Source organism: Juglans microcarpa x Juglans regia, chromosome 3S (genome assembly GCF_004785595.1).
Source record: "Juglans microcarpa x Juglans regia isolate MS1-56 chromosome 3S, Jm3101_v1.0, whole genome shotgun sequence".
NCBI lineage: Eukaryota > Viridiplantae > Streptophyta > Magnoliopsida > Fagales > Juglandaceae > Juglans > Juglans microcarpa x Juglans regia.
This window is the reverse complement of record NC_054599.1, coordinates 21,321,244-21,347,575: the sequence shown is the minus strand read 5'-3', so window position 1 is coordinate 21,347,575 and position 26,332 is coordinate 21,321,244. Positions and strand designations below refer to the sequence as shown.

The 26,332-nt window shown below is 36.4% G+C and overlaps 2 protein-coding genes across 2 annotated transcripts; both read right to left on the bottom strand.

Moving 5' to 3' along the window:
* Positions 1-10,231: 10,231 nt before the first annotated feature.
* On the bottom strand, positions 10,232-13,225 carry LOC121257350 (cytochrome P450 78A5-like). The gene is made up of 2 exons (XM_041158320.1): positions 12,145-13,225; positions 10,232-11,142 (listed from the first exon to the last, which is right to left on the bottom strand). The coding sequence occupies exons 1-2, from the start codon at positions 13,222-13,224 to the stop codon at positions 10,501-10,503; spliced, it is 1,722 nt and encodes a 573-aa protein (XP_041014254.1). The 5' UTR covers position 13,225; the 3' UTR covers positions 10,232-10,500.
* Positions 13,226-16,913: 3,688 nt separating this feature from the next.
* LOC121257349 (mitochondrial import receptor subunit TOM20-like) lies at positions 16,914-25,215 on the bottom strand. The gene is made up of 6 exons (XM_041158319.1): positions 24,989-25,215; positions 24,603-24,681; positions 24,340-24,509; positions 24,202-24,249; positions 23,699-23,797; positions 16,914-17,414 (listed from the first exon to the last, which is right to left on the bottom strand). The coding sequence occupies exons 1-6, from the start codon at positions 25,085-25,087 to the stop codon at positions 17,292-17,294; spliced, it is 618 nt and encodes a 205-aa protein (XP_041014253.1). The 5' UTR covers positions 25,088-25,215; the 3' UTR covers positions 16,914-17,291.
* Between the last annotated feature and the right edge of the window lie 1,117 nt (positions 25,216-26,332).

The following is a 26,332-nucleotide window of genomic DNA, read 5'->3' as shown; positions in this document are numbered from 1 at the left end:
TTTTCATATTGTTGAAACAATTATCTGGTACCAAAGTGGTGTTGTCATTACTGTAAGCTTTCTTATTTCTATGTTTTCTATATTCAATTGTCGAATTCCTTAAAAACTAGAAAAGTTAGAATGATGTTGGTTTGTATGTTTTTTCGCTTAAGTAACGAGAATGTCTTGGGACCCGTGGAAAAGTGAATTAGGCTAGGGATGGGGGTGGGAATGCAACAAAAACAGGGCTGAAGTCAGGTGACCAGATACTCTAGACTAGCAATTTCTTTCGTGAATGTCTATTGGCATCCACTTCCAATATATTGCTCTTATCCTCTTTAACTCCACTAGTTTTGTTAAATTTATATGTTTCTAAGCATACACAACACAATATAGCCGAGAATTATGATTAGAAAAAAAAATGTTTTAGTAATCACTTTCCAAATTTATTAAATTAATGAAAATGTCAGCTAAGTCATCTTTTTTCTTAGCAGGATGTCACGTGGAAAGAAATAATTTGTTATGTAGCATGGAATTGAATACTCTTCTATGAGACTGTGACTGACATCTTGTCTATTGGAAATTTATCCATAACATTCCATGTCTGTTTTAGGTTTCAGTTGTTTAAAATTTTGTAGCAGATTATAATAATACAAATTTTGTATATAGAAATGAAAGAAACTAAAAACCATGACTCATAATATTGTGTTAGACCTAGGCCTTCAATCCGACATGAAATAATCGGGTTTGTACCCGATCCAACCCGAAAGGAATTATTTAAGGTGCCAAAACGATCCGATCCGACCCGATAAAAATGGAATCAGGTCAAACCCGTATGACCCGACATTTACTGAAGAAACTCATAGTTCCCAGCCCAAGCCTTCAACAGACGCTGCAACAAAGCCCACGACCTCAGCCCAGTTGCCTTCTCCACTTCATCTTCAACTCGACTCTTTTGTTCCCAGATCTAGGGTTCCAACATGTTACAGTCAACAGTTTGAGAGGTAAGAAAGGCAGAATCTTGGAGGTCTCAGGAAGGAACAAGATGAAGAAGTCTGGTCTGAAGTGAGAAACCCCCTTTTAAATCCCAACCTGTAGTACTGAAGTGTTACACAACATTCGATCTCCATAATTTTTCCTTTCCCAAACTACATCCTCGATCTCCTTCATCGCCCACTTCAATCGTCTAGTTTTTTTTTTTTTTTACTCATTGGAATCGGATCCGGTTGGCAGTTGGCACAATACAAATGGTTATTTGTAGTTCGTCTTGTTCGACGGATGTCGCCACGACCAAGCTCATCTAATTACAAGATAGTCCGCTTTGATTGCTAAGGTTTTTTACGTTCTGCAAAAGAACCCTAAGTTTACTCGAAGAGATAGACTTCGACGACGTCGTATCCATGGTGAACGAAGACGAACAGCTTCAAAGTTCAACCTGCTCTGTTTTATTTTGCTTTTCCATTGAGGATGTTGAAGCAACCACTCCAGCCTGAGGAAATGGCTGCATTGGCAGTGAGAAATTTGCTGCATTGATGGTTGTAGTGAAATGAAATTTGCTTTATTCTGCGTTGATGAAGGCAAGTGGAGGTGAGAAATTTGCAGAGTATCACAAACTGAGAAATTTGCAAAATATTTGGGCGGCTAGGGTTTGAGCTTGAGGAGAAGTTTGTAATTATACGGATGGGTCGACATCGAAGATAAAAACCCGTTTCTAGTCGGGTTGAGACCCGACCATATAAGAACCCGATAAAGTCGGGTCGGGTCGGGTGATTTTAATCGGGTCTTTCGGTTTCTTGGTTTTTTTGCACAACCCTAGTTAGACCTCCGTGGATATTAGTACAAGATACATGGTAGTCACAAGACATATTCTTGTGATGACTGAGTTCACTAAGCACCAATGGAATACTCAACATCACATTTTCTTTGTCTTTTCTTGCTTTAAATTTTGAAGTTGGTTCATATTTAAGGCTTCAAATATGTGATATTGTTTGCAACGATGGTTCTATTTGGGATTGTTTAGTTCCACTACCCTGTCTAGTTCCACTTTACCCCCTCTTGTTCCTTGTCCAAATGCCAACTCATATCCATGTGGCAGTGAGGTGCTGAGTTGGATTTGCAAATGCAATTTACTATAATTTTTTACAAGAAATATTTGGTTCAATGATTTATGTTTTTTTGGTAAATTGCAACAAAATATAGCATAGTTCACACTGTTGTTAGCCCTCCGACTATGCACAACACTACAAGTTCAAGACATGTCGAAGAAATTAAGGAGGCCACACCATTTTCAAGAGAAGTTGAAGCGATGTCTAATTCCTCTTTGGGTAATATTGCTAAAACCAAAATGGTTGGGAATTTCGAGACATGTGATGTAGGGGATAATGATGGGGGTAATAGCATTGAGGAGCCAAAGGCAGGGATGTGCTTCAAATCTGAGAATGAGTTACTTTCTTATTATAAATATTACAGGAAACGATGTGGTTTTGAGGTAATGATATAGAGGAGTAAAAGGGACGATGATGAGAGTCAAGTATGTCACGCTGGGTTGTGTTCGTGGTGGAAAGGCACGAAATCAGACATAAAATGTCTCTAAGCCTCATCCAACAAGTAAGACAGACTACAAGGCAAAGATGTACATGATGCTGGTCAATGGTATGTTGCATGTATACACACAATCATGAGCTGAGTCCACGAAAATCCAAGTTCTTTCGATGCAATAGAGAAGTGAACGAGAATGTCAGGAGGGTGCAAGAGATATTTAGAGAGAGTAGCATGTAACTAGGCTAAGAGCACATAATTTTTGGGAGAATACAATGTTACTAGGGGAGCACATAAGTTTTTGGGTAAGGACAATGTATTATATGTTTCTTTAACTCACGAGCACTTGCAATTCAGAAATAATCTTTCCTTTGATAATTTATCTCTTTGTAATGTAAATTTGCTTTCAATGGGTTATTTTGTAGTTTGAGTACTCCAAACATTCGTTTTTCTTAAATTTAGTGAGGTAAAAAATTAATCATATCGAAGCTTAATTTGACATTATGTTCATAGTGGATTCCACTGAAGCTAATTCTACAACTAAATCATGACAATTCACAAAACTCCCCTCCTCTGATCACTTACAGAAGGGTGATCTTGCTTTAAAAAATTATATAACATGCAGATTTAAAAAGTTATATAACATGCAGGTTTCGAACAACAATTAGAAAAGAATGTACAAGAATGTGCGTGGCCTCTTTCACATGTTTGCATTCCAATAATGCACAAATTTAGTGCTTCTAATAACAACAAGGTCCCAAGTAATTTCACTAACAACAACGTCCAAAGTATATAGCATCCCTATTACAAACACTAAGTCCCTAACAACAAACTGAGCGACTAATTGGTTGAGATTATATACAATAACAGACCAACAAAGTCACCAACATATGATGTACAAAGTCTCCATTAATTGTGGTTTCACTTTGATTGTATCAAATACAATGAAATAATTATGCAAATTAGTCAATGCAAACGAAGTAGTGTGCATAAACACTGCATGTCTGCTTCTTGCCTTACCTTAGTAGCTTGGCTTGATTGTTGTGTAGTCCTATCTCCCTCTTCCGTTATCTTCTGAATCTCTTTCTTCTTCCTTAACAATTCAGTTTCTCTCTTTACAAGTTTTTTCTTTCTATCTTCACTACCATCTGCGAACTTGAAATAGTTGCAATATGATAAACCCTGATCATATTCATAGATTCACAAAGTTACAGATTCATAAGCACATATTCAAAAAGTATTATAGCTTAAAGAAACTGAGAAATACAAAGTTGCTAAAACGTGAAAGAAAATTCAAGAAAATATGTAGAACCAATATAATAGAACGAGTGAGACAGAATGCAAGAGATTGATAGAGGAATATGGTTCATATCAGAATTGCAGATATGGGTTTTCTTGAGATAAATCTCTATTAATTAGGCCATAGACAACAAGTCTTAATGCTATAGTTTTTTTTCAAGAGATAGAATGATATTAGAGTCGAGTTTGTCAATGCAAAATAGAAAATGATGAAAAATTAGATAGTAGGCATTGTGCAAAAGCCACATCCACACCAAATCCAATATACGAAAAAACAAGAGAGAACTTCATATTAAGAATGTCCTCAATGTCCCATGGGTGTCAACAATGCTCTTTGATCTATTGGTGTCAACAAAACCTTTCCTTCATGCCTGAAAACACAGAAAGTCCTACCCACCCATTAGGGCTAGGCGGTGGGGCTTCGTCTCCCACCACCCCGTCATCCACCGCCCCACAGGGGAAACAAGGGTGGGGCGGGAGGGGCGAGATGGGCCCATGCCCACTTCCCTCAGCACCCCACGCCCTAGGCTGGCCTAAGCCCAACCCAAAACGTATATATATACATACATATTAAAAAAATATATAGATAACAAATTTTTTTTTTTAAGGAATGCCAAAACAACGTCGTTTTTTTAGGGGGGGTGGGTTTAAGTTAAACCTAAATCCCCCCCCCCCCCCCGGGGGGCGCGCGTGCATAAGCTCTCTCTCTCTCCCCATTATGGCCTCCACTGCCCTTTCTCCCTCTTGCAGTCACTGTCCTATACTACTCATCCTCTTTCTCAACCCCTCATTCTCTCCGAGTCCATGAATTTTTTTAGTAGTTCAGGTTTTATTTTTGTTGTTTCCAATTCGAATCAGTCGATGTGTATTATATTGTGGATTTGATTTGTATTTTATTTATTATCGTAGTTTTTTTGTTTTGTTTTATTTTGTATTTTATTTTATTTATTTTTAATTCTTTTTCCATTCCAGTGGTGGACGGACTAGGAGTCTACCCTTGCATTTTGGCACACGAACGGGGGCCTGCCCCTAGGATATGGTGGCCGACCAGGCACCCTTACCACTCATATAACTCTTAACCCATTGTTTACCACCAAAATCAAGTGTCAAACACAACAAAATAAGCCCAACGTCATTCTCTCTTAGAAACACAAATACAAGAGGAAAACTATAAAATAAATATATTACGTCTCAAACTAACAGTTAGAGAGAGAGAGAGGACTCTTCAATCAGAGGAAGAATAGCAAGAGGTGAATCTATTGAGACTAAACGAAAATAAATCTATGACGAATGAGGAGAAAGGAGGGACTGTCAGCTTAATGTTAAAGTTAAGAAGTGGAAATGGCATCGAGATGAAAGAGAGCAAGAGTAGGGAGGGACTGTCGCAAGGTCAGGGTTTGGGTTAGTGTTAAGGATGGTAAGAGCAGTACTAAATGAAGGAGAGAAGGAGGAAAGAGGGATGTCGGGTGGGTCATCTGTTCATCAAAACGGTGGGTTTTGAGTTTTACAAATGCACTGTTTCATTACCCAAACACGGTTCCTGCCCATATGTTTTTGATGTTTGCTTCTCCCGCCCAGTAGCAATCCCACTCACGTTTCGGCCAAAATGTGTCGTTTCAATAAATTGGACGTGGTAGGCCAACACAGATTGTGCCCAGTGCCTACACAAACCATGCCTGAGTTTCACATTTTTCTAGGACAAACCATGGGAGCTTTGGGTGCTAGTTGGACTCCAATGGAGAGCCATTCCCAATATCCTCTAATGGACCATTTCTAGATGACACTAACAAAGGACATTGTCTCATTACTTTTTAAATTCATTGTCTGGTTGAGATGGTCATATACATGGAAACTATAACCTCTGTATACTAAGTTGCAAATAAAATTCTATGTCAAGGGTCTATTCATTGATCCAAATAATTTGCCATAAAATATCTAAGAATGGGGTGAGAAATACGATTTCTTCCTACTTATCTTCTCTCCTCCCTCGACTTCTGCCTCATTTTATATATTCTCATCATTTTTGTTCATATATTCTCAATTTTAATCATTTCTTCATCATTTTTTCTTTTCTTGTTTTGTTGGTTGTAGAAATTAAATCTATTGTCTTTACCCACTGTCGCCACACGTGCCCTATTGTTGGCTTCCCCACCTTGCTTTTCCTGCAAAGAGTCAATTAAGGTCCCGTTTGAATTCAAAAATGAGTTGAGATGATTTTAAATGACTTGAATAAAATATTGTTAGAATATTATTTTTAATATTATTATTATTTTGAAATTTGAAAAATGTTGAATTGTTTATTATATTTTGTGTGAAAATTTAGAAAAGTTATAATGATGAGATGAGTTAAGTTGAGTTTCCAATATAAATGAGGTAAGAGACACAATTTGACTTTGAGAAACAGCTCTGGCCCATATTCTGAATAAAAATTAATGTTTCGTTGGATTTTAAAGGTTGAGTTTTGCTACTCATCATCCCCACACGCCACACTTATTTTTATTATTATTATTTTTATTCTTCTTAAACTAATTGATTTTTTTTTTATTTCTTAAAAAATATGTGGTGTATGGATAATGAATAGAATTCTTCTTAAAAGTTTGGTCTATTAATATCGTTTATTCATTATCGCCATACATGCATCCTACCTTTGGCTTTCCCAAATACACGAGTTTAAACAGGCCTTCAAGAGCCATCTCTCATCAATCCAAAAGAAGCCGCATATATGAGAGTAGTGCTAGTGTGCCACCCAACTTTAGCTGTTGGGCGTGCCCACTAGTACAAATTCCATATCTTATTTTTCTTTTATTTTATTTTTCATACTTTTTAAACATATTTAAATATTTTTAAAAAATACACTAAAAGTCAATTATTTAATCATTAAGTAAAGAAAAGTTTAAAAAAAATCTAAATACATGAGCGGTCAAAATGAGAAGGCATATTATCATTTTCGCATATATAATGCATATCTATATATAACCACTTTTTTTTTTTTTTTTTTTTTTTTTTTGCCTTTTTGGACTGTTTTGACTCAATTTCCTATTTGGTTTTTATTTTTTTGGGTGGTACAAGTACTGTTTTTGAAGTATTTATTGGGATCTTCATTGCTTATTTCGGTGATTTTCACCTTATTATTACGAAATGTCATATTGCACATTAAAAAGAAGCTGTACGTGTATCTTACATTAGGAACGAAGCCTGCAGGCAATTGGCTTTTTATTTTCTTCATTTTTTATTGGTATATCCCATATATCAAAACAAAACTATATATATTTAAACAAGATGGGGCCAAGTTAATTTGGGTTTAATTTCCTTTGTGAGAAGAAGCCCTATCTACCTCTATGAATGGGCCGGGAGTGATCATTAATATCTAAGCTGGAATTGACCATATCTAACAATGAATTGCCCCAAATTCCAAACCCATCAAACGATCACTTGTAATCAAGAAGTAACGAAAAGTACTCGTTACAAAAAAAAAAAAATAAACATTTATGACAAGTTATTTGTGACAAGAATGGTAATTTATAACGAGAATAGAATTATTTTGATAAAAAATAACCGACTACAAATAAATAATTTTTTTGTAATACATATTGCATGTATGGCCTACGGGCGTAGGGTGTAATTATGTAGCAAAGTCTATGAGAACAATATTGCCAATTTGCCATGCATATGGAAGTATGGAACATAATAAATAAATAAATAAATAAATGGGTCTAAGATCTATTTAAAGTTTTTACTTGAATTTGAGATCACATTATATAGACAGATGAAATGGGCGTTATCTAGTACGTACTTACTAAGTATTTAATGTCGTCTAAAAAATTCACACGGGTATATCAATAAATGTATAGACCAATTTTCATGTGTATATTTCTCTCTTTCATTCATGACCTTCAACTTTAAATAAGATTTTTTTCAAAGTTAAGCAACTTGGAAATTTGAAAGTTGCAAAAGCAAATATATGATTAAAAGCAGAAGTACATGATCATCATGATGGTTATAATATCATGTCACATTTATAAATATGAACGGATCAGCAAAGTAATTAAAGATATTGGCTTATATCATGTCACATATATTTATTTAAATATAGACAGATCAAAAGTAATTAAAAGACATCTTACTTTTGGTATAAGCTAGATGCCATTGCCGGCCGGCGGGTCCCAAATCAATCAGACTTTGGATTTGTGGAGCATTAACAAGAAATTAATGGAAGTGTGTACTGTCTGCATGCAAAACCCAAAGGCTAGGGTTTTGGCTTCACAACAACTGAAAGGAAATAATAAAATAAATAAATTAATTAATTAATTAATTAAAAGATAGAGATATTGATCTAAAAAAGCCGAAGCTTTTGGGGGCATTTTATGTACTGTCAAATGTCTTAATTAATTACTTAGGTACGAGTTTAAGGAATAGGGTTTGTCCAAAACAGAATATTTTCATGAGCCATGATCTCATGCATTATTAAAAAGTAGTTGTGCTTTGGAATCTAATGATTTGCAATAAAGTCTTCGTGCTTCGTTCGTGGGGCTTCCGACCGACCGATCGATCTCCCTTTGAAAACAAAAGATGATCAGAAAGTGTAAATATATATGTTGATTTATTTGTTTGAAAACAAATGGGTCTATACCTCTTGTCGTCCTCACGAGAAAAGCAGCCTTAAAAAAACACCATGATTGGCAAACAAAAAAAATAGATCGGCTTTGGCCGTAGAACTTGGGAGGGAATCGCTTAGCTAACTTTGCAAAAAGAGATCGGAGAAAAGAGGTGAGCTTACAAGCAGTATTTGACGGCGCATAAGAGCCTTTAATCATTCGATTGGTCAAGTAATTTAGATGAGATAAAATATTTTGTTAAAAATTAAATAAAATATTATTATAATATTATTTTTATTTTTAAATTTAAAAAATTTAAATTATTTATTATATTTTATCTGAAAGTCTAAAAAAATTATAATAATTATATAAAATAAAATAATTTAATTTTACGTAACCAAATCAACTCTAAATATAATTGAAAAGAAGAATGAAAAATAAATATTGAGATTAATAAATTAGGTGGTTAAGCCATGCCTATTAAAGCATAACCTGGGTTAGTGGTGGGACTTTGTTTGCTGAGTAAAGGCTCTAACAGCTTTATATTGATCCCCACGATATCGATCAATTCCAAAAGGATTATTGATGTGATTTCTACGTTTGGGATCGTGCTCGGTGTCCAGTTAAGTTTTGGATATTCGATTATATGGATCAATTTATATAGGAGTTAATTTATATTTGATCACTTAAATTAAACGGGTCAATAATTCAAACTCTAATTCGACTCATTTAAATAATAAGTTGTGTTATCCGTTTAATAATTAATTAGAAATCAGTCAACACAATATGACTAATTTCAATTCATTTCATATAAATAAGTTGAACTAATACCATAACTCATTTGACATTATTAACATAATTGTACATAAAAATTAAAATCTATATTTATTAGTAGCTGCAGTATCTAAAAAAAATAATAAGACTACCTACTAATAAAAAATATCAATATTTTTCAAATTTTAACAAATAATAAAACTAATATTATAAACCAACAAATATGAGCATAAGTCTAAAATTATAATCTCAATAATAAAAACATAAACATATTAAGAAATACCAATATTATAACCTAATAATGATGAAATTGTAATTTTGAAATAAATTTTAAACGGGTTAATTTCATGTTAAGCAGGTTGACCCATTAGTGACTCGTTTATTAATCGTGTCTTGACGGATAAAACTGTTTTGACCTAATTAAACTCATTTGGAAAAATATACTTATAATCATTTTTATCATCATCCTCTCAACATTTCTTGATGTGACATTAAACGATAGGTCTACAAGTGAGATATAATAAAATACAACAATATCATAGGATGATGAAGGAGTGATAGTAAAATAGATTATGAGTAGCATTATTCAACTCATTTATATCAAACTCAAACCCGCTAATTTCATATCGTGTTCGGGTTGGATCACGGATAATGTCATATATTATCTCTTCTAGTGAACTCCTAATCTAGTGTTGTTTATTGTCAAGAAGATGGAAATACTTTTTATAAAAAAGGGGGGAAAAAAACATTGAAACGAAAAGGTTGAAAAAGCTTTAAAGTTTAAACTCCATTCTATTTTCTTGATACTCGAAAAGGTATTGGGACTTTCCTTTTGGTTGCATCTACCTGACCTGAATTAAGTGTTGAAAGTTGCAGCTTTCGACATCATATAAAATAATGATTTCAGTACAAGTTGCTAATCAGTACTTTGGAGATAGAAGTTAAGCTTATTAAGCAAGTAGTGGTGGATACTTATTTTATTTGTAAAGTTTTGCTTCAAGTAGCATTTCAAATCATGTTTATCTATCTTCCAAATTGCAAACAAATCAAGTTGAGATCTGCTTGATTGGATTGATCACATTATATACACTATTATCAGGCATTGCACATAAACACAAGTTAATTCAAACGCAACCAACACCTCTAAGTAACAGAAAAAAAACACAACTTTGCAATGCTCCTCCTTATCCTCAAGCTTATATATGTTACATATATTTCTGTTGGGATTGAGAGTTGAGCCTGGCCTTTAAACACTTCCTGGCCACACAAGCATTTAGCTTACTACATCCTTAATCAAACCATTTTTTCACAATTCTTAATATGCAGAGTTTTTAATTGGAATAACTGGCTTCATGAGTTCCGAATACCTACGAACCATGCGACACATCATCGGTGTCTTTAGTTCAAGAGAGAGCCTCAGACATTCCGAAAGATCTATAGACTGTGTCGGAAGCCACCTAAATTGGTGGAGGAGCCGCCCGAGCCACAAATGCACTGTGGCTAAACCTAGTGCTTTGCCAGGACACACCCTGCGACCGGACCCAAATGGCGCGAGCCTTAGATCAGAGCCCATTATAGATACCTCCTCTTCGATGAATCGTTCGGGCTTGAACGCCCATGGGTCCTTCCAAATGGATGAGTCATGGGTTATGGCCCACATGTTCACCATTGCTGTTGTGCCAGATGGCACGAATACCTTTCCGACGTGGATGTCATGGACTGCAAGACTGGCCCACGACAGTAATGGACCTGGAGGGTGCATGCGGAGGACTTCCTTGACTACGGCTTGGAGGTAAGGAAGGTTTGGAATGTCCGAGTCTTGCACGTGTCGATGATTGCCAACGCACATGTCAAGCTCTTCTTGGACTTTTGCTTGAATGTCTTGGTGTATAACCATCCTGGCCATGATCCATTCGAGAAGTATTGCAATAGTATCTGTTCCTCGAAATATCATTTCCTGGATGATGTCATGGGAAAACAAAAGCATAAGCAAAAGCTTCAAAAGTGACAAATATCTTGGCCCCAAAAATGATAATTTGTTGTTTTAGTTATCATCTTTTCTTTTGCTCGGGGTACACCAAAGTTCCAAGAGAAAACGAATGCTGAAAGTGGAAACCTAAAGGGTGCATTGGAATAATTTTGTGCTATAATTTCAGTAAAAAGAAATTATAAATCAATTTTCATGATCATGATCTTAGTCGATGAAAAGGAAAATTCTATACACCACACTCTCATTTCATGACATTCATCTCATTATGTAAGATGTGACACATTTTTCACTATTGCATCATGATTTTTTATTAGATGATATTTTATCATTCTAATAGTGATAAATATATCACATTTTATATAGTAGAATGGAAGTGTTGTATATAGCATTACTCTAATCGAAATTATTAATTAGCAATCCATAATCAAATTTAATGCATTGTATGTTAAATAAGGCAAAAAAAAAATACTATCTAGAAATTCATGAACTAAGGAGGAATAAACCCAAAAAGGCAAAAGGGTGAAATCGGATGTAAATCAGAGGAAATGTGAAAGTATAGCCAAAGCTTCATTTGGACAGTACTAGTTTTGGTCAAGTACGACCGATATGTGGTATTGGCGTCATGCCATAAAGTCTGTGCTGTATCTAAAATGATTCAATAATAGATAGACTATATGAATCAGTAGACAAATTAAGGTTGGTGTATAAAGAACTTTCAATGATCAAAACTGGTAAACAACCTCAAATTAATCATTGAACCCCAAAGAAAAATATAATAATCTGTCAAAACCAGTTGAAAATAATTTAATCCCAAACAATCTTTGGGAGAATATAAATATATTAGATCTAAGGGAGAAAATTCTATCTTATAATTAATGACTTCTTGCATGCATATTTATATATATATATATATAGATATATTAGAGAGAGAGAGAGAGAGAGAGATTAGATCAATCGAGTCGGCCTTACCCACAAGACAGCAACCATGTCTGAGTCACTCAATTGATCCTCCATGGGCAGAGATAACAAAGCACTTAGAAAATCATTACCGGCAATATTGAACTCTCCAGCTGTTCCTTTTCTTTCTTTTATCATCTGACCCACGACACTATTAACCTTACCCGCCAATCTATGACACTCTCTCTTCACCCCATGAAAGTCCAAAAACCTTAGAGGCAAATGGTCCTCCCAATTATATTTTGCAATAAGTTCGTACCCTTTTCTAACCATATTACCCAACTCTTCTCTTTCAAAATCCAGGCTACTCCCAAACACACTCTCTAGCATGTTACTCAGTGCACCTCTTTGAAGCATGCCTCTCAGTTCCACAACCCCAGCTCCCTCCTCCATCTCCTTCCACAATCCCTCCAACATTTCATCAGCCACGCGTTGCCTTAGTGCCTCTAGGCTGGAAATTCTCCTCGGGGAGAACATGTGGTTTGCTGCGATTCTACGAAGTTGACGCCAATAGTTGCCAGAGGGAGCAAAGCCAATGGCACGCTCAAACATGAGCAAACGAGCCGAGACTTTTATAGGTCGGTCTGAGAAAGAAGACCCGCATAGGATTTCCTTTGCGGTCTCGGGATGGCTGCTGATGATCGCACGCGAGGTTCCAAGGCTAAATGCCATGAGCCGAGTAGCGCCATGCGACGCAGCCATGGCAGCCAGTTTGCGATGAGCGAGAGTGCCCATCAGGTCAGGTAAGGTGCCCAGGATAGGCCAGCCGCACGGACCACGTAGTTTGAGAGAGCATCGATGGTGGTTTCTCCATGCAAAACCTCCAGGGACAAGCCAATAGTTTAGAAGGATTGCTAAGAAAAGCAAAGATGGTAAAAGGATAGTGAGATCAGGCCATGGAGTTTGGCTTGTCGTGGCTCCAATTATACAAAGGAATAAAAGACACAGGCTGGCTGGCATGAAAGCTGGCTTCATGTTTTGTTCAAATAACTGGAAGTTTGGGGTTGATAACAGTTGAGAAAAGACGTCCTTGTGATCGAGAAAGCAAAAGGAATTGTGTAGAGATGGACGTCTGTCGTGGGAGGATTGCATATTGGGGATTTGAATATATAGCACGCGGAAAGTGATCCGGGATAAAGTATGGTTAGTTCGCTAACCATGGTTAGTTAGCATATTCATGTCATGTGGGGGCTCCTCCAAAGCCCTTGGAGAACAGCACTCAAGCTTCTTCTTCCTTTTCATTTCATGAGATGGTTTTTTTTAATATAATTTATCAAACCGCAATCGTGGTCATTAGATCCACCATCCATGATTGTAAGATCTACGATTTCTGCCCCTTTTTTTTAACAAAGAGGCGACTACTCCACGGAGTCTTGGAGATTAGATTAATTAAGAACTCAATCTCCCCTAGGTAGCAACGAAGAGGAAAACAATATCATTTGAATTACAAGTCAATCGATCGGCATAAGATCAAATGAATTCTTAGGCCTAGTTTGAATTCTAGTGAGTTGAATTGAGATGATTTGTGAATAGTTGTGAGATATTTGAGTCGAGATGAGATGAGTTAGAAATGTTTTGAGTTAAAATGTTTAATAGGATTTTGAAAAACGAGAGAGAAAATATAGTTGAATAAAAATATGCTAAAGTTAAAATATTGTTAGAATATAATTTTTTTAATATAATTTTAATTTTGGGGTTTGAAAAACTTATTTATTTATTATTATTTTTTTTAATGTTTTGTTTGGAAGTTTGATAAAGTTGTAATAATATTTAAGTAATAATTAAATGAAAATTTTGAAAATTTAAAATTGAAAAGTGTTTGTACTTGTGGTGTTTGAATATTGAGATGAGATAAGATGAGATGAAATGGAAACATTTCTCTATCCAAACAAACCTTAGATATTAATTAAGCACAAGCTTCATGGATCTAGATTATGTATACAACTGACTCCACCAGTTAAAAAGAAGAAAAGGAAAAGTGGAAACTATTTGAAGGCCGGAAAATGGAACACTCAAACATGAATATTTAAAATGCCTTTTTTTAAAAATAAATAAATAAAAGTTTCAATTTGTTGATGAATTTTAATCAAGAAAAATTTTATACACCACACTATCATGTTGAATAATCTTTCAAATATGATAAATGTGTCATAGTGAGATGAAAGTGGAATGAAATTATAGTGTATAACATTATTTTTAACTAAATACTTCATTATATATAGATGCCAAGACATCTGTGGAAGAGGAGATGAGGTTTTGAATTTAACTCTTACAAGATTAGATATAGGTGTTGTAAGGAAACAAAAGACTAATTCATTACTTAGCCAATGATTACCATCTCTATCTTTTGAAAAAACTTTAATTGCACGCAAGTTTAATATCAAGAATAGTAATACAAATAAATGATAAAATTACAAAGCTTTGCTATTCATCATCCCCACACATCACACTAATTTTTATTTTATTTATTTTATTAATTTTTTTTTGTTTTATTCTTTATAAACTAATTGATTTCTTCTACTTATCATCCATATACCACACATTTGGTAAGAGAAAAAAATAAAACATAAAAAAATTATGTGTGGTGTGGTGTAAAGACGATGAGTAGAATTTTTCAACAATTAATTCAACAAAATCCATGGCTGATGGCTGAAATCATATAGATTCTTATTTTTGGTACCTGTTGCTTCTTTAATCTACTATAATTTAAGTCTTTTGGATTCCTTAAAAGATCTCCCAGAGACCATGGAATCTCATCCACCACTCTCATATTAAATGTAGGATATTGTATACTACAAGAAAAATGAACATTTATAACGAGTTATTTGTAATGAAAATGATTATGTGTAACGAGTATAAACTCATTTTGATAATAAATAATTATTTTTATAAGAAATAACTTTTAGCAAAGAAATAATTTTCTTGTAATATTACTTATATCATCACAATCAATTACTTCATAAAATATCTTATAATATATATATATATATATATATATATATATATATATATATATGATACACATACTACATGTCATTTCATGGAGATATAAAAAGGCTGGATGCAAAGCACGTACATAGAGAAATACAAGCAAATAGAATCCATTAAACATATATCTATATGCATCTACCAATGCTGCAATTGGTTTGCTTAAACGCCATGATTGCAGTAAAGCATCCAATGGCAGATTTCATTCATTAAACTTCAACGTCCTTCATGCCGTTAGTCCAATATCATCGAGGACAAGCCGGCCAATACAATACGAGATAGGGACCAGTAGTCATGTTCCAGAATATTCAGATTAATTATTATTATTATCGGTATCACTGATCACATGATCTCATTCTCACGACACAGCTATTTCCATTTCTTTTTAGGATCATAAAGGACTCAACTTTGCACGAAGCAAAGCTCCGGAGGAATATGAAAATTGAAAACACCACCACTAAGTTTTGTGCAATGGCACAGCCAATGATGTACCATTGAATAAAAGAAGAAGAAGATAATGGCTGCGCGCCCATAGGCGTGGCACAAAAACAAACACATCTACTACAAAAACAATGAATAGGAATTCCACCAACAGGAATGTGACAAAAAAAAATTATAACAAAGAAGAAGAAGAAAGAAATGCAGAAAAGCAGGTGTGTTCTTTGCCAGTTTGCAGGAAACTATTGATTTATTCTGATTTCTGTATTAGTACCAGCAGACCCTTCTAGGAGATATGAAAAAGAAAGAAAGCAGAAGAAAATCTAAGTGGAATCCTCTCTGCTAACACTGTTGATAGTTACAATTCACCAAAATGACACACCAATCACTGCTCTTCATTGGGTGATTTTATTATTATTATTATAGGTACTGGTTCTGGGGAGATTTTTTCCACTAATAGATTTTTTCCACTAATGGAAGGTACAGATATTTGCCAGCTTACCCACTACTGCATTCCCATTAGAGAAGACGGTGGTGGGCCTGAGGTGCGCCTGGCCTGAAGCAGCAAGACAAGCTCTGTTCCTGGCGATGTACATGTTCTATAATTCAATACAAATACAAATACAAAAAATTGGACGTACCTTTCTTTATGGTGACTGACGTAGTGGAAATTGGAAGAACCCCTGAGAAACTGATGGCTAGATAATCCTCCTGGTTATGGCAGATCAGGTTAGTATATAGAGGAAAGCGTCACCAAAAAGTGGTGAAAAAGAGTAAAAATACTGATATTTTGCCTATTCTACAGGTCCTCGACGTGTATTTATACTTGTTTTGGATGGCATAAGGAAGTTTGTATCTTGAATCCACGCATCCCGTCACCGAAATTAGCGATTATGATCATGATCTCCTTTTGTATCCGTATTGATTTGTTCCATCTTGCTACAATGACGTTGCCCATTAAATAAAAAAACACCGCCGTCAGTTGTCATTGTTCATAGTTCGGTGTCTTATTTTTTGCTTGATAAATTTTTCAGAGTTAAAATCTTTCCAAAGTAAATATTGACCTTTAAAAAATATCTAGACTTGCTCGGACAAAAAAGATTAATAATTCCACTAAAAGGGGAAAAAGGCCAAGCTAGATGCAAGCTTCGTGTAGTATTTTTACAATTATAGATTGTGAAAGTGCCGCACACTCATTTTAAAAAAAATGAGATAAATATGAGACACAAAAACTAATTTTTTAATAATAGACCGTACTATTTTTGAAAAAGTATACACAACACTTACACAACTCATAACTGTATCTAATATTACATTTTTTTTAAAAAAGACTGCAAATCTTGCACACCAGAAACTAAACAAAATCCGGATTACTTTCAAAAAAAAAAAATCTCCATCCCCTTCTTTTTTTATGGCAAGTATTTGTATCATATCCTTATAAAGCCAAAAAATATGAATCACTAATCAAACCAGCCCCCCTTCCCTGTTCAGGAGTGTACCGAGGATGATCGAAATTCAAATAGCTTGAGATACAAACTACCAAACAAAAAATGAGAGAAAATCTGCCTAACGAAATCGGCAGGAGTGATACATTATGAGTCAAAATCAGAATGTGGATAGCACACCCCATGAATTACTGAATTCACTACATCTCCAGACTGTTGAATCTATCAACCCGAATTTGAAACTTCCAGCTAGTACCGGCAAGGTTGCCTTGAACATGAGCAAAAGGCTTATCTTGGAGGAGGTGGAGGAATGTGGGATTTCGCCATTCCCACCCACGCAACAATTCCAACTGCCAGGATAATCCATCCAAATATGTCATATTTGAGATCACTACTCTTCTTCTTTGAACCCTGGAAAAAAATTATATAGCAGGCTCAATCATCCAACAAAAATGAAATGGAGCAAATTTAAACCTATAAAGAACTTGACAAGAAATTTATAGATCATCTCTCCTGCCAAAGGCTGGTAAATTGGTGAATGATGCAACAGCAACCTCCATGTGTGCCCGTGCACATCTAGAGCAATTTCCAAAATTAGGCCTAAGTTTAACTTAATTACCTACAAATGTTTTTTTTTAGGTAAGAAAAGAATTTATTAATCCACGTAATTAAGCAAGGCCCAAGTACACAGGGAGCATACAAAAGCCTAATTACAAGCTAAAGTGCTGCGAAAAGCAGCATAAAATTCATTAAAAGATGTTCCATTCAATACCATAGATGAAGCCCAAAGTAACAAAGTATGATAAAAAAAAGTCCCTAAACCCTTCCAGTGTGCACTCCTTCTCCTCGAAACAATGACAATTCCTCTCATTCCATGTGCAGCACATTAGGCATAGAGGCACCATCTTTCAAATAGCCGCGATTTGCTTGTTGCCCTAGAATCCTCTCCAGCATGCCAATAACTCTTATCACCCTTCTAGGCATTACCCATGCCATACCAAGCCTTGTGAATATTCCATCCCATAAGCCTTAACTACTTTGCAATGAAGAAAAAGGTGATCCGCTGATTCATTGTCATGTTTGCACATGAAGCACGTATCTGTTAAGTAGAGGCCATGCCTTCTCAGCTTGTCAATAGTCAATATTTTCCTGTGAGATGCTAGCCAACCAAAGAAAGCCACTTTAAGGGGAGCATTACTCCACCATATGCACTTCCAAGGGAATGCAATAGGGGAGTGGGTCGATGATACCTTATAGTAGGATCAGACTGAGAAGTTCTTGTTCCCTATAGATGTCTAAAACAATTGATCCTCTCCATCTGCATGGAAGTTTAGCGCATATAACATGTTGTAAAAATCAGCAATATCTCCCATTTCCCATATTATCAGCAACTAAAGCATCCTTATCAAGCGCAATCCTGAAAAGGGAGAGAAAAGCAGTCTTCAATGCAACATCGCCACACCAAGTGTCATGCCAAAATCTAACCCGTGTGCCCCTACCCACAGCAAGCCTGCAATTAGCAAGTCTTCCCACCCATTACGAATAAATTTCCACACACGCACGTCGTAAGCCCCTCTTACTTCATTGGAGCACCAACCTCCCCAAATGCTCCCATATTTAATATCAATTTTCCCCCAAAGGGCATCTCTTTCCCTATGATACCACCATAATTATTTTCCTAGGAGAGCCTTATTGAAAGTTCTCAAATTACGAACCCCCAATCTGCCATTGGATAAAGGTGTGCATACCTTATCCCACTTGATCAAGTGGAATTTTTTCACGCCCTCAAAACTGCCACACCTACAGGCAAAGAAAATAAAGATAAAAAGTATGTGGGGAGATTAGATAATGTGCTCTTAATTAATGTGGTTCTGCCACCTTGAGACAAATAAAGTCTCTTCCACCCCGCTAGTTTGTGCTCGATCTTCTCAACAATCCCATCCCACATTGCCTTGTATTTATGAGGGCCCCCCCCCCCAAAGGGAGTCCAAGATAATTCATTGGCAAGGATGACACCTTGCAGCCCAAAATGGCAGCCAAATCACTTAAGTTATTAACCGAGCCAACTGGAACTATTTCAGATTTTGATAGATTCACCTTGAGACCGGAGACAGCTTCAAAGCAGAGCAAGAGGGTTCTCAGGGAGTAAATCTAATCGGGATCCGGCTCAACAAAAATCAGCATGTCGTCAGCAAAAAGTAGATGAAAGAGTGATAGACTACCATGTGAGGAGCCACCTACCGAGAACCCAGTGATGAAACCCCTATCTATCATCCCTTTCAACATTCTACCCAGAACATCCATTACTAAAATGAATAGGAGAGGGAATAAGGAGTCCCCTTGCCTCAAGCCCCAAGAGCTATTAAAGAAGCCTTTTGGGGTGTCATTAACCAAAACAGAGAATCTGACCGTTGTGATACAATGCTTCATCCATTGCACCACCTTTTCCCAAAGCCATACCTGCCAAGTATATACACAAAGAACTCCCAATTTACATGATCAAAAGCTTTCTCCATATCTAATTTGCATAAGATACCTGGAATACCAGCTCTGACTCTACTCTCCAAGAATTTATTCGCAATAAGGACCGAGTCTAGTATTTGCCTTCCTTTTACAAAGGCATTTTGGGACGTCGAGATGATCTTCCCCATGACTGCGCTCAACCGCTAGGCTAGCACTTTGGAAATGATTTTGTAAACCCTGCTCACCGAACTTATGGGACGAAAATCTTGCACCTCCACCAACCTTGCCCTTTTCGGAATAAGGCCGATAAATGAAGCATTGAGGCTTTTCTCAAATTTCATTAATGAGTGAAATTTGAGAAACACCTTCATAATGTCCTCTTTGACAATGTCCCAACTAACCTAGAAGAAAGCCATTGTGAAACCATCTGGACCCGGGGACTTGTCTTTTTTCATCCCCTTTTAACACTTTAAGCACCTCTTCCTCTTCAAACGGTCTCTCCAACCAAACTGCACTTAGTGGATCAATAGAATCGAAAATCAGTCCATCGGCCTTGGGCCATGTTGCTCCTTTAGGAGCTGGTCATAATAGTGAACAATGTGATCCTTTATAGTTGCTTTGCCTGAAAGAGCCCTCCCTTCCGAATGAAGAACCTCAACGGTGTTGGTTCTTCAATGGGAATTAACTACTCGATGAAAAAACTTTGTACTCTTATCCTCTTCCTTCAACCAAAGGACCAGAGATTTTTGCCTCCAGGATATCTCCTCCACGAGTGTATGTTTTCCAGCTCAGCTACTACAACCATTTTCCTTGCCTTCTCATCATCCGAGAGGGCCCCAGTCACCTCTTTTACCTCGAAACGCTGTAGTTCCTGAAATAGATTATTCCTTTGGTCCTTTATGTTCCCAAAAACTTCCAAATTCCATTTTCTTAGGTCATTTTTCAAGGCTTTAAATTTTCCGGCTAAAACAAAACTGGGAGTACCCGAGATCTGATATGAGGACCACCACGATCTTTTACCCCTCATGAAGACCCCCGCAATCCAATAAGAGGGGAAAGTAATCCGAGTAGAGCCTGGGGAGGCATTTTTGGCATAGGTTGGGGACATGTACCTCCCATGAGGGAGAGACAATGAATCTGTCTAGCCTAGACCATGCCCTCTCATTAGACCAAGTGTAGTCACCCCCAGCTAGAGGTAGGTCAATCAATTCCAGCTCAAAAATTAAAGCTGAAAAGTCGGCCATAGCTGTCCCCGAGCTAGAAACCCCCGACCTTTCACTCAAAAATTGAGTGATGTTGAAATCACCTCCAATGCACCACAGGCCATTCCACCAACTACACAAACCAACGATCTCATCCCAAAGAAGCTTTCTATTGTGGTCTTCGTTAGGCCCATAAACTCCTACAAATCCCCACCCAAAACCATCATCCAGACTTGTGAAAGAACAAGCTACCGCAAACTCTCCAATGAACTCCTCCACCAAATCAACTACTCTCTTGTCCCACATCACTATGATGCCCCTTGAAGCGCCCTTTGAAGCAAGGCTAGTCCATCCCACATAAGGACAATTACATGAACTACAAATTACCTTCCTATCAACATACTTCAATTTAGTCTCCTGCAAATAAATAATGTCTGTCTTCCAATCCCATATTAAGTTTTTCACTCTAAGGCATTTGTTCGAGTTATTCAAGCCCCGAACATTCCATGAAAGGATCTTGGGCTTCATGGGACGCCTGGGTTCTCCCTGTCATTATACCTCCCCCTTATTAGCACTTCCTTCCCTTAAGTCATAATTTATGGAACAAGATAGCCTCTTAAGCTCCCTTTCTTTTTTAGAGGCGGATCTAACTATAAGGAGCTATCGTGCTTCAATGGCCATAAGAAGTGCTTAAAATTGATCCTTGAATCCTTCGCAGGAGATCCTTATGCAGTGCCGGATTTCATCAACCTTCTTCAGGACCCAATCTGACTGTGGATCAGTCCATAGAAGCGCAAGAGGCAAAGAACAAATAGGACTGGGGTCGTCCCCGTGGTCCCCCAGATTGGGAAAAATATCTCCGAACACTTTGCAAGCCAAGTATAAATCTGACCCAATTGATGCCTCCTCATCCAAGAGTGCCTCATCTTCTGAAACAGTCTCCTCTTCTTCTTCGACTGTACATAGAACCCTGGACGGGGTCTCGGTTGCTACCATCGTGAGTGGCCCCTTGGATGAACAGAATCTTAGGCCCTCAATTATTGCCACCGTTGGATGAGGGTCCAGCGGGGGCTACATGAGACAGCCCAAGTGAGGCCTCCACCTCATCGCGGTTGTTAACTCCCTCTATGGTCGAGAGGTGGTCCAAGTTATGTATTGTGAGGTCACCTATGGATGACAGCCCATTTTGTGTCGAAAAAGAGCTTTTGGTGGCCTGAAAACAAGCAGCAACTTCATTATGAGCCAACCTTATGAGCATCTTCGCCGCCGTGTCCTTTGGGCATGCTCTGTTTGGGCCGGTAGGGTAGGCGGCGGTCGACTACATTTTCTATGATGCCAGCAGGGCAGCCGATAGGTTTGGGGCTCTCAAGCCCGAGGTGGATGAGACTCGGGCTCGAGATGAATCCTTAGCCTGCCACACAGTGTTGGTGGGCCTAAGAGACTGTCCAATCATCGAGGTCCCAGCCCGTGTGGCCCTTCCACATTCATTAACAGGCCCCTTCTACTCAAGCCCAATCTAGCAGGCTCTCCACAGCTGATGTGTGCATAGAAGATGATAATCCATAGACACTTGCACAAATAGCCAACATCCATGTTTCTAATCTTTAAGAGGGTTGTAAAACCTAACATCTCTTTCAAATGTGACATACAACAATGACAACATATTTTTTTATTTTTTTGGCACCAGGTGTCTAGGAATAGCGTCCTGACTAATCTCGGGGGTGCACAGGCCCTCGGCAAGGAGTTTCCCGTAAGTACACCTCAAGCAATTCAAGGGGAAAATCTCCCAATCCGATGTGGGCCCTAGAGATTGTTTGCACCCAAGGGGATTTGAATCTTAGACCTGGGGGGAGCATATCCCAAAGCCCAAGGCCTTCACCACTTGAGCCAACCCTTAAGGGTTAACAATGACAGCATATAACAGCTAAATAGATTCATACCTAGGGTATATACTCTGTTCAAATCATAAAGATGAGCCATGTTACAATAACATGCAGAACAAACATATGCTCATTGATGACAACCAGTACCCAAATAAAAGTTGTAAACATGAGAGGACATTAGCTCTAACCAAGACAATGCATGTTGTCTCATGTTGGGCCACAACTGAATTTAGTGATAACCCAAATGATATCCAAAACAATCGTTTGCCATGGATTTTGAATTGCAAGATTTACCAAGTAGATTCAATAAATCATTCAACTGCAAATCAGACTACGCTGTGGCCTCGTTACTTCTGGGTTATGTAACTACATGATCCTATTTGTAGGATGAGAAGCTGGAAGTATGACCAATAGGTGAAAGGAGGGGCACATTAAGATTGTTCAATCATGTGCAGCGAAAAATGGAACTGATTAAGAAGTATGGGTAAGAGCGAGTCATGGCTGAAAGAACACAATGAATGATGATTCCATGACAGTGACCCAAACAACTGACAAAAGGGGCACCCCAATCCAGACCAGACCTAACCACAACCAGCTTAACAATCCAGTCAGAATCTGTTTCAAAATTCAATGCGACATGTATTTAGTAATGCATCAAGATATGATCCAAATATGGACGTTTATTATATGAATCTCAGGCTTTCTCCCAAACCAGGAACCTAACAATATCGCATCTCACATAGAATAGGTGTGATAGTTGAAGTACTAGACATTATAACCACATCATATCATACGCATCTGGGAACAGAGTTGACGAGTGGCAGCAATGAACAAAAAGAGCTATTGACTAAAACAGGCATCTCAAGCCCCATAAATTCTGTTAACTAGACTATGCCTCCAATACAGTGGGACTTGACATCCAAACACAATCAACAAATCAAAGAACAAAAAGCCAACAGTGACTTTACAAGTTTAGAGAAATATTTTATGTTATTAGAAATTTTGTAATAAAAAACGAAAGGCATTGGTCAATGATTTGTTCAACCCTGAAAGGGTTTCCAGCCAAGTAAACAGGCTCTACACAATTACAGCTTACAGAATCCTCTTGCATAAACTATAAAGTGAAGGAAAATTTTGACAATCTAACCTTTTCATTTACAGAAGCAGAAGCAGAAGCAGAAGATGCCCCACCCATAGTCTGTTGACCAAGCCCATGCTTGTGGATCTCCATGTGCAACTCTGGTGCCTAAGAACAATAAACAATGAAATCAAATTAATAGCATGAAAAATCATCAAAAAAATCAATTGACACTTCGGTTTATGAGGTAAAGACTAGACTATTTGAAGTAGCAAGGATATCAGTAGAGGAAACACAATCCCACTCTCCACCGCACTTATGCATGGCCCAAACACTAAAGAAGCACTAAATTCTCAGCTAGATAATTAGTAGTACCACAAAAGCTCACAAAACCATATATACTCTTTTTTCCCAAGCAATATTGAGACAATGCAATGTCATCATCTTAAAAAAAAAAATTCTTATAGAAAAAAATCATTTAAAAATGCAATGCAAGTCATTAGATTAAAATTCAGTATAGGATCATTGCTAATAAGGTTCAAATGAAATAAAAGTTGAAACTTGAAAGTTACCTTATCTGTGACTTCTAAGGACTTGCGATAGAGCTCGTTAGATGGATCCTACAAAAACAACATCTACCATCAAACTTCTACAAGATTCTCTGACCTCAAGAAAAACATAATTTAAAAACTCAGAAACTGGAAATTTACCTCGTCTACTGCCTTTTGGAAACAGACACGTGCCTTATCAAAAGCTACCTTTGCCTCATCAACATCAGGAGTGAGAAATGCTTGGGAGGTGTGAGCATTTCCCAGGCACCACAGAGCATCATGCTTCACTGGATCGATAAGCAAAGCCTCCTCCAACTTCGCAATGGCATCTATAAAATTCAAATTTCAAGCACATCAAATGTAAAGTTCAAAACTTTTTTTGCAACAGACGTTCCAATAAAATTATGAAGTCCTAAGAATACCACTAATCATCATCTTCGAATCGGAAACATTTTGAAGTTGTGATAATTCAAGCAACGCTCCTGCCCATTTTGTCAGATTCTGCAGAGATTTCACGTATCCAATCATACAATAATTTCATAACTCACACCACTAAAACTAAAAATCAACAAAAATAGCAGTTTAAAGCCGCTACAAAAAGCCAATAATCAAGTATCCCAGAGGGTTCATAACACATAAAATGGGAATAAATTCCAACAAGTATTTTAACAGATAAAATAATATATATATATATATAAATAACATATATAGACAAAACACGTACTAGAATGCGTGCGCAATGTACATTCATAATGATCACTACTCCTAGAACCTTGATATTAACAGAGAGAGAGGGGGAGATACGAACATCGGCGTCAAGGGGGTTCTTGACGTAGTTGGCTTCGGCAGTTTGGCGGGTGTGCTCGGAAAGAAGGAGCCGATCGAAGTCCTCCTGAGAAAACTCCATGATAGAGAGATGAGAATAGTCTGTGTTACTCCGACAGACAACCAAGTCCTAGGGTTTCGAAAACTTGAAAGTTCTAACCGCCCCGAACCGAAATGCGGTCTTTACTTCCTCGGCCTCAACACTGACGCGTGTTTTTTTCTTCACAGCCGGGGAAAAGCTTCTTTATCCAACTAGTTTGATCGCCCTAGTTGACCATTAGTTAATTTTTTTTTATTTGATAATTAAAAAAATAATTTTAAATATATTGATATATTTTTTTATTTTTTAAAAATATTTAAATAGAAAAATGATAATATCGCCATTAGTTCTTACCGTTTCTTTTTATCGCCGGGATTTTTTTATTTTATTTTTAAATTTTTCTTTTTACTTAATAATTATGAAAATATTTTTTAATAATATTATGATTTTTTTAAAAAAATATTTAAAAGTATTAAAAAATACATGAAAAAAACACAATAAAAAAGTAACATAGCTCCCAATGAAAGTTGTCTCATTGGGAGCAATGTGCGTAACACAATCTATTTAAATATATTAAAAAAATATAAAAAAAAAGTCTCGCCGGCAGAGTAGCCTCGCCCTAACAAAAAAACATATAATTTTTATTTTTCTTTGTGAGTTTTGTTATCATATACCAATTTAAAATAAAATAAAATAATCACTACTATTCAAAATATCCATTTATTATTCAAACTGTAAGATTTAATTTAGGAAAATGATTTGTTGTGCAAGTTTCTTCAATTTTTTTAAACAATATAAAATTTAAAAGTTACATAAAAAATTTATTTTTTAATAATAAATTTTATTTATTTTTTAAAAAAATATGCGAGATTTATAGATTCTATATCTAATATTATTTTTAAATAATACATTTTAAGAAAATAGTTTGTACAATTCTATGGCGTGCAAACTTAATGTATTCTCCTTGAAAAAATGATAAATTTAAAAAATACAAAAAAAATCTATTTTTTAATAATAAATTTCATTCTTCTAAAATATATTTTATTTAAAAAAAAGATAGTGTAAAATGATCAAATATTGGTACCTTTCTACAGAATGATACTGTACTTGCTGCGTAGAACATCAGGCGGGCCCACCTCTAAAACAAATATAATGCATTAATGATTAATTGATAGAAATAATTAATTGTATCTCCTCATGTATATATATATTTTTTCATTTTTACTGGTAATCTTTTATTAACAAATAACAATGACTGTAAGTTTCTATTCATTTTAAATCATTAAC